This window comes from Mustela nigripes, chromosome 4, assembly GCF_022355385.1.
Source record: "Mustela nigripes isolate SB6536 chromosome 4, MUSNIG.SB6536, whole genome shotgun sequence".
NCBI classification, from domain to species: domain Eukaryota; kingdom Metazoa; phylum Chordata; class Mammalia; order Carnivora; family Mustelidae; genus Mustela; species Mustela nigripes.
In genome coordinates, this window is record NC_081560.1 from 45,187,657 (window position 1) to 45,201,830 (window position 14,174).

At 51.3% G+C, this 14,174-nt stretch overlaps 1 protein-coding gene across 4 annotated transcripts in view; it reads right to left on the bottom strand.

Moving 5' to 3' along the window:
• Positions 1 to 4,244: 4,244 nt before the first annotated feature.
• ADCYAP1R1 (ADCYAP receptor type I) overlaps positions 4,245 to 14,174 on the bottom strand; it is a 58,428-nt gene continuing 48,498 nt past the window's right edge. For all 4 annotated transcript variants that reach the window (XM_059396623.1, XM_059396621.1, XM_059396622.1 and 1 more), the window contains 3 exons: positions 12,171 to 12,300; positions 10,771 to 10,812; positions 4,245 to 9,044 (listed from right to left, as the gene is read on the bottom strand). In XM_059396623.1, coding sequence (XP_059252606.1) covers positions 8,856 to 9,044; positions 10,771 to 10,812; positions 12,171 to 12,300 — 361 coding nt within the window. In that variant the 3' untranslated portion in view covers positions 4,245 to 8,855. The remainder of the gene's footprint in view (positions 9,045 to 10,770; positions 10,813 to 12,170; positions 12,301 to 14,174) is intronic.

The window sequence follows — 14,174 nt, forward strand, 5'->3', positions numbered from 1 at the left end:
ATTGTCACCTTCTTGAGAGGCCTATCTGGAGCATCCTATTAAAATCTTCTCTATCCCATTACCTTCTTTTGTTTTCTATATAGTACTACCTGAAATTATTTTATTATTTGTTCACCTATATACTTTCTGCTTTCCTGATTAGAATGTATTCCCTGCAAGAAAAAAACAAATCTTCTTCACTCATGGTTTTATCCCAGGCATCTAAAGCACATAGAACTTAACAGACTTGCCATTAATATTTCTGGCACGAGTGCTCAAAGTCAGTGCGACTTCAGTACAAAATTCTATGAGAAAACATCAGAGAGGCATTTCACCAGATTTGGGATCATGGGAAGCTTTTCAGCTTCATAGCTGAAGAAGAAAGTGAAGCACTCTTTGCTAATCCTATTTTCTCTGCTTCTAATGACTTTCCACCCCACCCCTCTCTTCATAGCCATTTGCTTATCAATACTTGGGCTCAAGAGCAATTCTTTTGGAAAAGTTTACTTACCAAACCCCTCCCCCAGCTATTATCAGGTGCCTGTAACAGTAAAGATACTATATGTTACAAGAGACTGAAAACCTGACACCATCTCACATATTGGGGAGACGGTGAGAATTTGGGGGATCTAGCTAAAGGCAAGTTAAGTTAGAGATACATTCAGTTTGGCTTACAATTAAGTAGCATATTGATGCTTCATTATATAGATTATTACTAAGTCATCTAGGAATGCTCCTATATTTCATTCAGCATTACATGCAAAAACAGAGGACTAGAGATCACATCATAATATGAAAGTGTCTGGCATTGTGATTAATTGTGGAGAAAAAAGATTTGACATATATGGAGCCAGGCACTAGTCTATGAAAGTAATCTTTCAATTTATCAGGTATGTGAAATTTTAAATGGGAGATTCTGTTCTCATTGGTACTGAGTCCAAATTATCAATACTAAAACACAAATTTTGATGAACCATGTGACTGAATTATATTTCAATTATCTGTATAGAGAATGATAGAAAAATTATTATTCAATAAAGACAGAATCAAAGAGTGAATTGCCAAACAAAACAAAACAAAACAAAACAAAACAAAACAGAAGGGCCATAGAGTAATTAATACACATGTTATAAATTTTTTTTTGGCTTTGAAACATTTATGATAGTTGTCAACTTTTCTCATTCTCAAAAGAAAAACTCATTTTTATACCAGTTTTAATTTAAATCTTTGCATTTTTTTCTTTTATTTTTTAAATTATCATTTAATGTATTATTTGCCCCAGGGGTACAGGCCTGTGAATCATCAAAAATCTTTGCATTTTTTATCAAAGAGGACCCCCTCCCCCAAATTTTGTGTGTTTCACACCCTATAAATCCTAGATCTGCTTTTGTTCAAGTTGGATAAATTGGCCACACAAAGATTTGGCTCTCAAGCAGGTATAGTATCTTGGAACTGTCTGTGGTGCTGGACCTGAGGTTCACTCAGCTTTCCCCAAGGTACTTATTGCACAAACCCCGCCCCCCTCCCCTAACCCACACAGGCCTATGCCAATAGATTGTGCCTGGAAATGAAGAATCAGGACTATCAACTGAGGTCATGGTTAATGAATACGAATGAGTGCTTTTGCCCATGGAGAGAGTATCTAAAAATAAGAGGGTTGAGGAGGAAACCACAGATGACTCAAGTGTCAAGGAAACCCAAAGGACCAAAGGACAGGGACACCAAGAGGGTATCAGGTCAATGAAAACATTGAGCACGAAGCCATGCCTGAATCTAGATCAAGGGCAGAGAGGAAGGACCCAGAGTGAAGGAAAAGTAAAGAGAATAAAATAAATCAGGGGTTGGACTATCTGGAAGGAGAACAAGAGAGAATGACGGAGAGGGGTGGCCTGAGAGAAAGCCTGGAAGTCCAGAACAAAGATCTTCTCCAATGAGTTGGTGGGACTTCACTCCCAAATCCCCATGTGAAGGTCTGTAGGAGTTGGAATAGATGTAAGTGATGGTTTTGTACAAGTCTTCTGGCATCCATGAGTATGTGTAACTGACTATCAGAATATTTCTTCAGTTTCCCTTTGCTTCTGCTTTGGAAAGGAGACTCAGTGTCTTTGGATTCTGGGGTTATTTGGAGAATGAAAGAAGGTCAATGTCTAGCCTTCCTCAATGGATTTCATCCAGCTTCACCTGCTGAGACTGGGCCCCCTAAGCATTTGGATGCTGCTGTGGGAATTGTGATCTGGAAAGCAGTGGAATCCTAGAAGCCAGCCAATTTCCACAGGAAACATGAGAAATGCTCAACAAAGAACCAGACCAGAGCTGGCTGGGCCAGCACTGATGCACATTTATTACAGTGACCTGGGAAGAAAAGACGATGGCCTGGGAAGAAAAGTCAATTAAACCTTATGGTGCTGATGTCTGTGCTGGTCCTCCCCCTCTTAGGAAGTTAATCATTGTCCAGGTCCAAGGTTCACAAAAAGGGACAGAGATGTCCAGCCAGTGTCCTCAGTAGAATATCCAGAACAGTGGTTCCTAAAGTATTGTCTCCAGACCAAAAACAGCCATAGCAGCAGCACCTGGGAACTTTTAGAAATGCAAATTATCAGGCAGGCCTTACGTCAGACCTACTGGATCAGAAATTTTGGTCCAGCAATCTGTGTTTTAACCACACCTCTGGTGATTCTCACACATCCTCATGCTTGCAAACCACAGGGAACCCGAGAGGGATTGCTCATGCTACCATTAGCAAAGAGCATCATCAGGAGTAACCAGGCATTCTTTTAGGAGGCTTGGGAGAAAAGAGGACTGGAACCGTTGAGAGATGTGGTGGAGGGGATAAGATAGGATTTAGTAAGTGTTCATAGACTGAGTAGTTTGATAACCTTCACAGCTGCAGGTGCCAAGAAATTCAAGTCTAATACAGAATTCAAGGCTTTCAGCTTGCTTTTGGCTCCTTATCTTTGCTTCTTGAATGTGACCTCCCTCTAAGAACGAAGCCTATGGAACCTCAATGTATCATGGTCAAACCAGTGAGGATATTTCTCTAGACACTAGAGACAGCTTCTGCCTGAGCGGTCAGCCATCTGACACGCCAAGAGATCGATTTCCCCCTGTTGAGGGTGGGTTCCATTTTGGAAGCAGCTTAAGGTACCTGCTAAGTGGGTCGAGTGATATAGCTGGTAATAACCTTTAGGGTGTTAGGTGGACCTGGAGAGGAAAGAGCAGGGGCAATCTCAGGAAACAGAAACACCTGGGGAACAGCCCCACTAGACACCTGGTGCCTTTGGCAAGTTGCCCATCAAGTTTGTAGGGCTCCCATGTTATCTGGTTGGGATGTATCTTTTCATTGTCTTGACTTTGTCCTCGTAGCCCACTGATCACTGGTGGGAGCTGGCTCCACAACAGGCCTGCTGGGACGGGCATTTGTTATTTTAAGGCTTTCTAATACTATTGTTAAGTTCCAAACATCTCCAGATTTAGTAGCCTGAGTTCCCCAACGTACAATCTGGAAACGTGAAATTTACAGCCTCCCTGGCAACCAGAACACAGCTAACCTAATGGACTTGTGTGGGCTGCTGGCCACAGCAGACAACAGCTTCGTCACCAGCTCTGCAGCATGCTCAGGCTTGAGCCACCTTTGCTGGCTTCTGCAGTCCTGAGAGAATTCTAGGAGATGCCCAGTATGTTTTCCCTAAACCCCATCTTTGCTCTGTCAGCCAAAATTACCTTCTATTGCTAGCAACTGTAAATTCCGACGAATACAAGAATGGGCACTGGAGGATATGACCATCAGTAGAAACTCGAGGAAATGGAGGTTACCTGGAATTGGTTAACTGGTCTGGCATGGGCTGATGGCTCAGAATATCCAGATGACGGGGTGGGACTCTGGCAGCCAAGATGCATCTGTGCTTACCTGGGATGAAGTTTTCACTGTAGACCAGCTCCGAGATATCCGGTAACCACACACATAAACAACATCAGGCCATAAGGCATTGAAAACCTGGGATGAGCTACTTCCATTTCTAGGAACTCAAAACATCCAACAGGCCTTGTTTCCACTCAGTTTGCATGATGCTTGGAGATCCTTTTGAGGCCACGACTTTGCTTTTCCAAGCCCGTAGTTCTAAGCTCATTCATGCTTGTTCCACACCTCTCCCTTGGAATCCAGGCCACAGGACTCTGTGGACTGGATCACTCGGGGTGATCAGATTTCCTCCCCTTCCACCTCCTCTCCTCCCTGCCCACCACTTCTGCCAAGTTACAGCCACCAGGAAAAATGATAAGACATTTATTGAGTCATCTACAGCACGGTGACATCCTTAAAATCCCAGACAAGATCGTGAGCACAGCGTTAACGGCGGCAGCGGTAGCAGTGAGGTCTTCGGGCTTATCTTTATTGTGGGAGATGAAATATGGGAGCGGGGGTCTGGTTCCATAAGTGAGCCTAGAGCCACGTCTGGGATGCTGGGGACTGCCCACTTCAGCCCTCGGCAGGGGCAAACCACACAACACAGACATAAGACAAGACACAAATGGCCAAGCACAGACACATCCCAGGACCTCACATATTTAGGGAAAGAATAAAAGAGCCCATAGCCCACTTGAGGAATGTCCCAGAACCTTGAAGGATTCCCATGGAGGTGACAGGGAAATCACCACCCATGTGAAATTCTCCCCATCCTAAGTCCAAGAGCAAACTGAATCCATTGACAGAGATAAGCCTGGAACCCTGTGTCCCTCACAGCCCACTGGTCTCCCCCTTGCCCCCAGTGCTGGTGGTTTTACAAATGGGGCAAAGGTTAACCCAGGTTGGCTCAAAGCAGTTGACAAATAGCACAGGGTCCCTTTCAGGGGTCTTCACCCCAGTACCAGCCCATACCTGTGTAGTATCCAAAGCCCTTTTACACACAAGGATATCTCACTTCAACCTCATCTCTGGGCTGGGGAGCAGACTGCAAATCATGTCCTCCCATTTCTCGGATTAGGAAGCAGAGGCTCAGAGAGGCTGAGTCTTGGGGCACAAGACTCCAAGAAAATCCCAGGCTAGAACACGGTTCTCCCCATCCCACACTGACTCTATTGCTCTTCCTGCGATTTGAAATCCTAAACACTTCGGTAGCCAGAGCCACTTTCTTGCACGTGTCTGAATATTTTCTATATGGATGCTCTCGTTGGGCTCACATGCAGGGCTGGGCACATGCTGGTGGGCCCCTTGCCTCATTCAGGCTTGTGAAGCATCTTGGATCCCAGCACAGTACAGGCACTGTGCTAAGCCTGCCAGTAAGGGATTTCTCAACAGCCCAATGGGGAGGTTTGACTTGCAGATCTCTGTTTTTCTTCCCAGCTCTAGTGTTTTGTGAGTCTCCCTAAAGAAATACGGGGAAGGGGTCAAGGCCAAACAGCAGGTCACTGGCAAAGCTGAGAGAAGTCCAGGTTCCCCACTCCCTGCTCAGAGACCTCCTCACAAGCTTCCATGGTCACTGAGCTCAAGGAGGAATTTATGATAGCAAAGCACTCACTGCTTTCACTTTGGAGTGGTCTTGAGGGGATCAAGGGTACTCACAGAATCACAAAGGAAGCTTCTGCTAGCTCCTTTCAGGAAGGGCAATGGTCAGAGGGAGGAGGTGAGTCAGAACACTTCGTGGGTGATGATGTATATTTCAAGCCTTGGGCCTGGCTCCAGCTCCCTGTTCCTGTTCCCCGAAGAAGCTGGTTTGGGAAGGAGTGAGGGTAAGAAGAGGAGTCACTGCAGACCACCGGCTAGGTCAAGGAGAGTCACAGGGCCACCCAATGAGACAGAAAACGTGGCCTAGCCTCACATGTGGTAGGGAGTTAAGAAGCCCCCAGTGCGGGGACCACCAAGAAGCTACTGAACCCCCTCCCACCCCCAAATCGCACACTCTGTCCTCTCACAGGTTCCTTGGCAGCCTCAGCATCCCTAACTTGGATTCCCACTTCCGCCGGGGTTGGAGACTCTCTTCTAACATGGCCTGTCCCATGGCGGAGCATTCATAAAAGCATCTGAAAAATCTCTTCATTCCAAGAACTCAGCCTCCCCTGGGTGACTGTTGACCTTTAGGATTGCATAAAATTAGAAAAAAAAAAACCCTCCTGGTAATTATCTTCTAGAGTCATGAAGATGGAGAACTCTGTTCCTCTCCAGAATGACCATTCCTGAAGACCTCAAACCCCTCCCAGCTCACAACTCTTTCTTACCCCTTCCCGGGGAGGCAAATGTGGCCTGGAGCCCATCCCCAGTAAGTAGATGGCTGGTGTTTAGACAGAGAATTCCAGAGATGCAACGGGCTCCACAGATCACCTAGTCCTACTGCCCATTTTACAGATTTGAAAACAAAGACTCGGAGAGGGAAAGGTGTTGTCCAGACCTTATGCTATCCATCCCCCTCCCCCTGCCCACTGCCTATGACCCTGCAGGCCAGCTGCTTAACCTTCTGGAACATTCAAAATACATGGGGTACATCTGTTCACAAGATGGACAATATTTAATCCAGATAGAAAAATAAAGCAACAAACCAACAGGAACCCGGAACCTCTACAAGGATGCACCCCAGGGCTCAGGTGGCAACACAGCCCATAGGATTCTAAGCTGATGATGTCTTTGCTGTTTTATGAGGATATCTGTATAAAATCAAAGTCTCTTTTTCCACAGTGAAGCAGAGCTGCTGGTGGGGACTGGAACGAAGGAATGAGGTCCACTCAGGGCACCGCTCCTAGGATCTGGAGGTAGCCACTGTCCAAGCAGCCTTGGCACCCTGCCCAGGCTAGGGACATGGCTGGATCTACACATCATGCCCGAGGCCCCTGTCCAACTGTCCCTGGCATGATCCCTCCCTCCAGCCCACCAGCTTCCACTACGGTGTCCCAGTGGAAGAGACAGAAGTTTCCTTTCTAAGAAAGGGAAAATAAACGGCGTTCTCCCCTCCCACCACATATACACGAACACATACACTTCAAAGCCTTAGATGATACGTATTAACAATGATGCATGCCCTTTTATCTGCTTAGCTTTGAAAGCAACAATTGCTGAAGTGCAGAGACTGGAGAAGCTTTCGAAGCCACTTCATCTCACATATGGAACAACTGAGACCCCGAACAGGGAGCTCTGTGTCCATAGTCTGAGCAGTAGAGGCCCAATGGGGGGCAGATTCTAGGTCTGCCAAAGACCCAGGGGTCTACAGTGCTTCACTGGCCAAGGACACAGGGCTCATCTCTAAACCATGCAACTAAGTCCTTCTCCAGTCATCTAAAGGATCTCTCCAAACACGGACCCCAAGGTCCCCCAGGCTCTGCGCTCCTCATAAAAACAAGCGAAGCAACATTCCCTCTCCACCCAAGTTCCCTAAGCATTCCAGAACATGATCACGAAACAAGTCTGCAAACACACTTGGACAGGAACAACACCAAAAGTTGATATGGAATGAAATGGGCCCCCCCACATGGGCCACGGCACTCTAGCACTTTCTCCCACCTTCCCTCACAATCTGGTTCTACACCATTTTGAATTCTTAGACTGTGGCCAAGCAACTTGCAACTGGAGAACCACAACGGGAGCTGGGGAGCTGCCATGCCTTCCATCTGTGGCTTCTTCTAATAGGCACGGTGGGTATGGTTCTCCTCCCAACATCCTAGGCCACTGTAGCATCTGTGGTGATTCAATGTCAAGAATACACAGAGGGAAGTCTTTGCAAAGGTCTCAGAGATAGTTCAGTAGCTGAGCTCAAGCCCAAGGAACTGTTGGCCGGGGCTTCTCATTGTCCATGAGGGTGGGGGGGAGGGGAGTTATGAGGGCCCTGACTCAGGCGCAAGGAGGTAAGGTGATTCGGGATTCATTGACATCACAGGAAGGCGGCTGGTTCATCCTATTCATGGCTTTGACTTGAGGAGAAATGAGGAGGGGGAGGGCTTAGGGGTTCCTTGTGGTAGGTAGGGGTGGGAAGCAGTCTCTCTGAGGCATGAGTCTCTCACCTCCCGCAGCTGATGCCTAGGGATGGGAAGCGTAGAAGGGAGGCTACCCGAGGAACCCCCGCCCACCTCGAGTCGGGAGCGAAGTAATGGAGCCAGTGAAGGTCTTCTTCCACGGGCCCCCAAATTCTTTTCATCTCCTTTCCAATCACATCCACGTTGCTGGATCTTGGCAATTTTTCTTCTACCAAATGAAGAGCACCAGAACATGCCGGGACCCTGAGCCCCACACCCAAAATGAAGTCTCTGATTGGAAGAGCCCTGGAGCTGTCCACTGCCCTGACACCAGGAGCTGGGCACCTGGACTCCAAGGTGCTGGGGGCGGAGGATGGGGGAGTCTCGGCTCAGGTCTCACCTCTACTAAAGGATGCTCAGAGCACCCAAGCTGGATCTCTGGCAGGCCTCAGGGACTGGGCCCGGCCTGAGAAGAGCCTCAAGTGGTGAGCAGACTCAAGGAGTCCACACTGAAAGTCAGACACTGTGGGGGCTCTCGGGCAGGCCTCTCCCTAATCCCCCCCCTCCAAAGCAAGGTCATCAGCCTCAGCTCACAAGGCCTCATTCACAAGGGCAAGGAGATCACTAAGGCTAGTGGAAACAGGATAGGGTGAAGCTGGGGACTTGCCTGAGGTGGTCAGGGGGTGGGGATAAGACAACTTTTCAAAATTGGTGGAGTATTTACAGGTTGGGATCAGGGCCCAGGGGCCCATGGGGGTGGGGGGACAGTGCCAGATGGGGAGGGGCAATACCCGGGTTCGCCCTGCATCCTTCTCCCACCTCGGGGAGCCCGGCCTCCAGCCCAGGGCCTGCCCGAAGTGAGAAAAGAAGCTGAACATGCGTGGGCCGGCGCCCGCCTGCAGCCCCAGCCTGTGTACGGAGGAGAGAAGGAGGGGAGGACGGGCTCAGGTGGCCAGGTTGTCAGCCGGGAGTCCGGACATGCGGATCTGGGAGCTGCTCTTGCTCAGGATGGAGAGTTGGGTGCCCCCGTTCACCCCACTGCTGGCCAGGGACGGGTGCCGGTGCTTGAAGTCCACGGCGAAGTAGCGGTTCACCTTCCAGCTCCGCCACTTACGCTTGATCTCCGCCTGCACCTGCAGGGAGCAAGTGGGATGGTCACTTCCAGACAGCCTCTTCTACCTGACTGCTCTGCCGGGCCCCTCCCCGGCACCCACTGCCACCTCCCTACAATACCCACAGACTCAGACGAAGGCTTGCAGCCCTCTAGGCCAGCAGTGGGGAAAGGAATGCCTCTGAGGAGCTGACTTGAGCTCCTTTCCCAAGGCACTGCCTGAACAAGGAGCTCGAATGGCTTCTTGTTCTCTGAGGGCTTCTAATCCTGGGCCTTGGTATTCCCCAGGCCATCGCAGGCTCACAGGATCTTTCGGGGAATCTTAAAAAGCAGTCGCTTGGGGCAGACAGACCAGGGAAGGAGCCCCTCTCTCTCAGACCATTAACAGTGGGCTGCGCATCAGAATTACCTAGAGAGCTTCACAAATCCAGATACCACGACCACAGCCCAAAGTAACGACATCAGAATCTCTGGGGTGAGGCATCCGTATGTTGTAAAGTTCCCCAAGGATTCCAATATGCAGTCAGGCTCGATAACGGCTAACTAAGGTACTGTCTGAGTGAACACACCCCCCATGTTGCCCTTAGCCTGGTATGCACAGGGCATGGCCAGCTTCAGCCTCTCTACGCCCTCCCCAGTTTAGCACCTCTGTGTGGAGCCCAGACTGCACGCCTGCAAGTGAGTGGTCCCAGCACCCAGCCCTCCAGCTCCAGCTCCCACCTTCCCCACTGGTCTCCTGGCCAGCTCCCTGTGCTCCTACCCCCTGCCTCCCGTAGCCGCTTGCTGCTTGGCGCCTCTCCTTATCCGACCTTGCCGGAGGCTGTCTTGGCAATCTCCGAACCCAATCTTCCTGTTTCTCAGATGCAAAAAGGGGAAGAGCCTGCTGTGCTAAGCCAAGACCCAAGCACAGATACAATGACTCCTGGTCACGCCGCACACCCATCCCACCCATTCAGCCCCCACTCCTGTCCCAGCACCTCTGTTCAAAAGCATCACCTTAACAAACAGGAGCAGGAGGCCCTGAGACCATAGCTCTGGAAAGGACACGCTACGAGAAGGTGCCAGGCCTCTCCTAGGGTTTCTCGCAAGTTCCAGAGTTCCCACTCTACAGGGGATGGGCTGGGGCAGACAGGCAGGCCTGGTGGGGGCATTGCTGAACTTTGGGTAGCTCCCCACTTGGCACCCCTGCCTGGCACAGCCTCAGAAACTATAGGTACCATTTTTTGTGCCTTCCTCTTTCCATCTCTCTTTACTAAGGTGTGTCTTTTTTTTTTTTTTTTTTTTTTTAGATTTTATTTATTTATTTGACAGAGAGAGATCACAAGTAGGCAGAGAGGCAGGCAGAGAGAGAGAGGAGGAAGCAGGCTCCCCGCTGAGCAGAGAGCCCGATGCGGGACTCGATCCCAGGACCCTGAGATCATGACCTGAGCCGAAGGCAGCGGCTTAACCCACTGAGCCACCCAGGCGCCCCTAAGGTGTGTCTTATAAGCAGGGTTGTGCTCAACAGGGGACGCCTTTACAAGTCCACATGATGCTTTGCACAGCAGGCGAAGTGAGAGAGATTCTGGCCCAGGACAGAGGCTTCCTGGAGACTCTAGCACCACTGCCTTCCCCCTCCTCCAGGTGCTGGGAGCCTGGTGTGGCCCTGGTCAGGAGCATCAGCTCTGGTGGGCAGCAGGCTATGCCCCTGTCTGCTCCCCAGCAATTCCCACCTCCATTGCTAAGAAGCCAGAGGGCCAGAATCTTACCTCGCCATTCAGAAAACAGTAGAGAACAGCCACCACAAAGCCCTATGGAGAGAAAGCAAAAATAACCTGAGAACACTAGCAAGGGACCTTGGGCACAGTGAGGTAGGAGGCAGCACCAATGTGGAATGACCCCAGGAATCAGAAACATACCTGGATGGGGGGCCCTTGCCCAGGAATCTGCAGTAAGATGGAAAAGGTTCTGCTGCACCATGATGGCCATGCTCAGGAGGCCAAGTGGCTACAACCTGGCTTTGGATCTCACATTCCCTAGGTCAGATCCTTCCCATTCCCAACGGCCAGCTCCATCCCATGTGCTGCCAAGAAGCCTTTCATGGATGTCCCCAGCATGTTCTCAGGCTCCCTAACCAGCCTGCAGGACCCTGAGGGTGGCACCCCTCCAGGATAGAATAGACCCCCACCCCCTCCCCATCCCACACTTACTTGGTCAGACACTCTTAACAGCACACAAAACACCATGACTAATTGCCTGACACAGAGGAGGCAGCCGGCTCCCCTGCATATGGCCTTTACATGTACTCTTTGCCTTTAGAATTCCTGTGCTAAGACGGGTACCCTGGGCTCGGACTCCGAGGCTGGGGCTACAGCCACACAGCTCCCAGCCATGCCAAGCTAAGAACCGTTAACAGGGAAAATACCTTGAATCAAAACTGGGGGAGGGAGAGTAAGAGTAAGCTTACTCTTACTCTTACTTACAGAGTAAGCTCCTGACCCTCAAGAAGCTGGAGCAAATAGCTGGGTTAGGGCGAGGTGCTTTACCAGAGGACACTCAAGTTTGCCCCTGGTGCCCCTTCATGGACCCACTTGTGCAGCTGTCCATTAATTTACTCACTAGGCATCCTCACACCCACTCGCTCACTCCTTCATTCACACGTTGACAACCCCATCCACTTATGCCTTCAGGGATGGAGTCATGGTCCCTCTCTATTCTCTGGATCATCTGTATCTCTCTTTGCTCATCCACCTCTTTAGTTCTCTTTGGCCAGGTCCTGTGTTGGGGACACCAGAGTAGGTAAGACTGAGCTCCAGGGCTCCTAAGAGGCGTGGTCTACAGGCTGGAGTCAGGGTGTCGACACAGAGGTCTCCGGAGAGCACCCTGCTCTCCGCCCCCCCACAGGCTGAAGGGGAGGGATGGGGTACCCAAGGAAGGCCTTGCTCAGAACCCCCAGAGGCAGCCGTGGGAAGATACCAGCACCTGTTCTCACAGGAGCCCACGGTATAGACAGCAGAACGGGCTCTCCCAGCTCTCTTCCTTCTACTGCTATTCCAGACATGGAAACACAAGGCTGGGTCTAGGTTACAGAACTTAGAACCGCCAGCAGATTAGAGACCGGGGCCCTGGCTCCCCACAAGCCCCCACCTGCCCTACCCACCACACCTACCTGGAAGGAGCCCAGCCCCAGCTCAAACACAAGTCTCTCCCTCTTGCTGACATTCTCCGGGGAGAAGGCGAATACCGTGTAGTGGATTCCAAACAGTGGGATGAGCAGCAGGGTGGACCGGGCTAGCCGTCTGTTGGGAGAGAGTGAGAGAGTGCTTGCTCTTAGGGTGGCCAGGTCTTGACATTGGAGCCATGGAAGGCAGAGAGGCTAAGTCCCAGCTCCCCGCTCTCCCCCAGAGCTGGGGCTCCTGTCCACAGACTCTCTCAGGATTCTCTCCCAGGGCATGGGGGCTGGGGGAGAGGGTGGCCAACCCAGCAGGGCTTCCAGACCCCCCTGGAACGTTTTGGGTGGACATCCCATTCCTCTAGGCCATGTCAGTGTCCTGTAGAACCACTAAATGTGAGTGTGGGGTTTACAGACACCCCTTATGGAAGGTACAAAACCCTTGGCAAAAGGGAGATGGGGACCAATGCGGGATTTGGAAGGTTTGTGACATCATGGGCCCTCAAGCAAAGCAAACTGTCCCCTGCTCTGGATGGAAGCTCCACATGCTTGGAAAGAACAGCCCCTGGGGGGCCACAGAGGCAGCGGGCTTTTCTGAGCCTGGGGTTGCCACACACATGGGGAGTGATGGGGAAGTGCTGATGAGGGAGGGGGTGGGGGCACCGGGGGTGGACCACAAAAGGAGAGACCCAGGAGGGATCCAAGGAAGGACTGACTGCCTCTAGGAATCAAAAAGCACTGGCTAAGCCGGAGGAATCCACCACCTGGGGAACAGTCAAGGGAGAGGAGGCTGCCTGCTTGGAATTTGAGGGGAAAGAGAGAGAAGGAGCCAAAGGGCCCTCCTTGCATCCTGAGGCTGCTCTTCTGGGATGCCTCTGCTTGCCACTGGTTACGAGGCCCAGCAAGGTGGGGCTCTGCTCTGAGGGGCAGGGGCACAGAAGCCACAATATGACGTCCAAAGGGTCCACACTGCATGTGCTTGTGGGTCCTATTCTGTCGGAAGGGATGTTCCCAGAGGGTCTCCAAGTGGGACCCCAGCTTTGCCCACCTCAGGGTACTGGCTCCCTCTGGATCTCCTGGAAGACCTAGCCCTGCCCTTGTAGGTGTGGTCTGCCCCCTGAGTCATCAGAGTGGGGGCAGTAAGTGGGAGGTCCAGCTCCCCTCCCTCTCAGTTCCTGTCCACGGGAAAGGACATTGAAGGGTGAGGAGTGTAGCCCTTTGATTTGGGGGCATTGCATGAGCCCTGCCCTCTTCCCCATCCTAGTCTTTCCGGGAGAAAATGTTCTGTTGAATGTGAGGGCTCCAGATTTCAGGAGGTGAATCCATGGGGTCTGCGTGAGGCACTTGGCTTCCCAACTGAGAGAGAGGGAAGGGAAGAAAGAGAAGCAGAGAAGGAGACTCAGAGGAAGGGGGAGGAGTGCCCTGGGAAAACCTTCAGGTGGACAAAGGCTGAGCCATGGAGGCAAGAAGCACCACGTGTGCAGATGCCCGACCCTTCCACCCCTGGCCACAGGCAGACAGTTCTGCAGGGCCCCGGGTGCCCTGGACCAGAGCTGGTGCCAAAAGGATGGGAGTAGGTCCCACCCTGAGCCCAGGTGTCCTCGAGGGGGCTGTCCTCTCTCAGACTGTGGATCCCTGAAGATGCTCTTGGTGTTTCCCTTATCGGTTAGCTTCCCTGGCCAGCTCGTGCCAGGCTGGGGGCGCACACTCAGAAGGTTCCTGCCCAGGAAGAGACAAATGAACACACAGGCCATGGGAAAGCCTCAGAGTTCTGACACCTGAATGTGACCTGGGGCTCGGGTCCTGCGCATCTCTGTGTCCCCCGTGGTAAGGGGCAATGCATGGCTGAAGGACGAAAGCCTGAAAAGAAGTGGCAGGTGGCCTGGACACTCAGGCATGTGGGCACTTGTGGACCCCTTTATGACGTTGCCCAGAGGTGGGGGTACCTCATAAGCAAAGTTTAAGTGAAGGGGCTTGGGAGGAAAGGCGGCCCTCAGACGC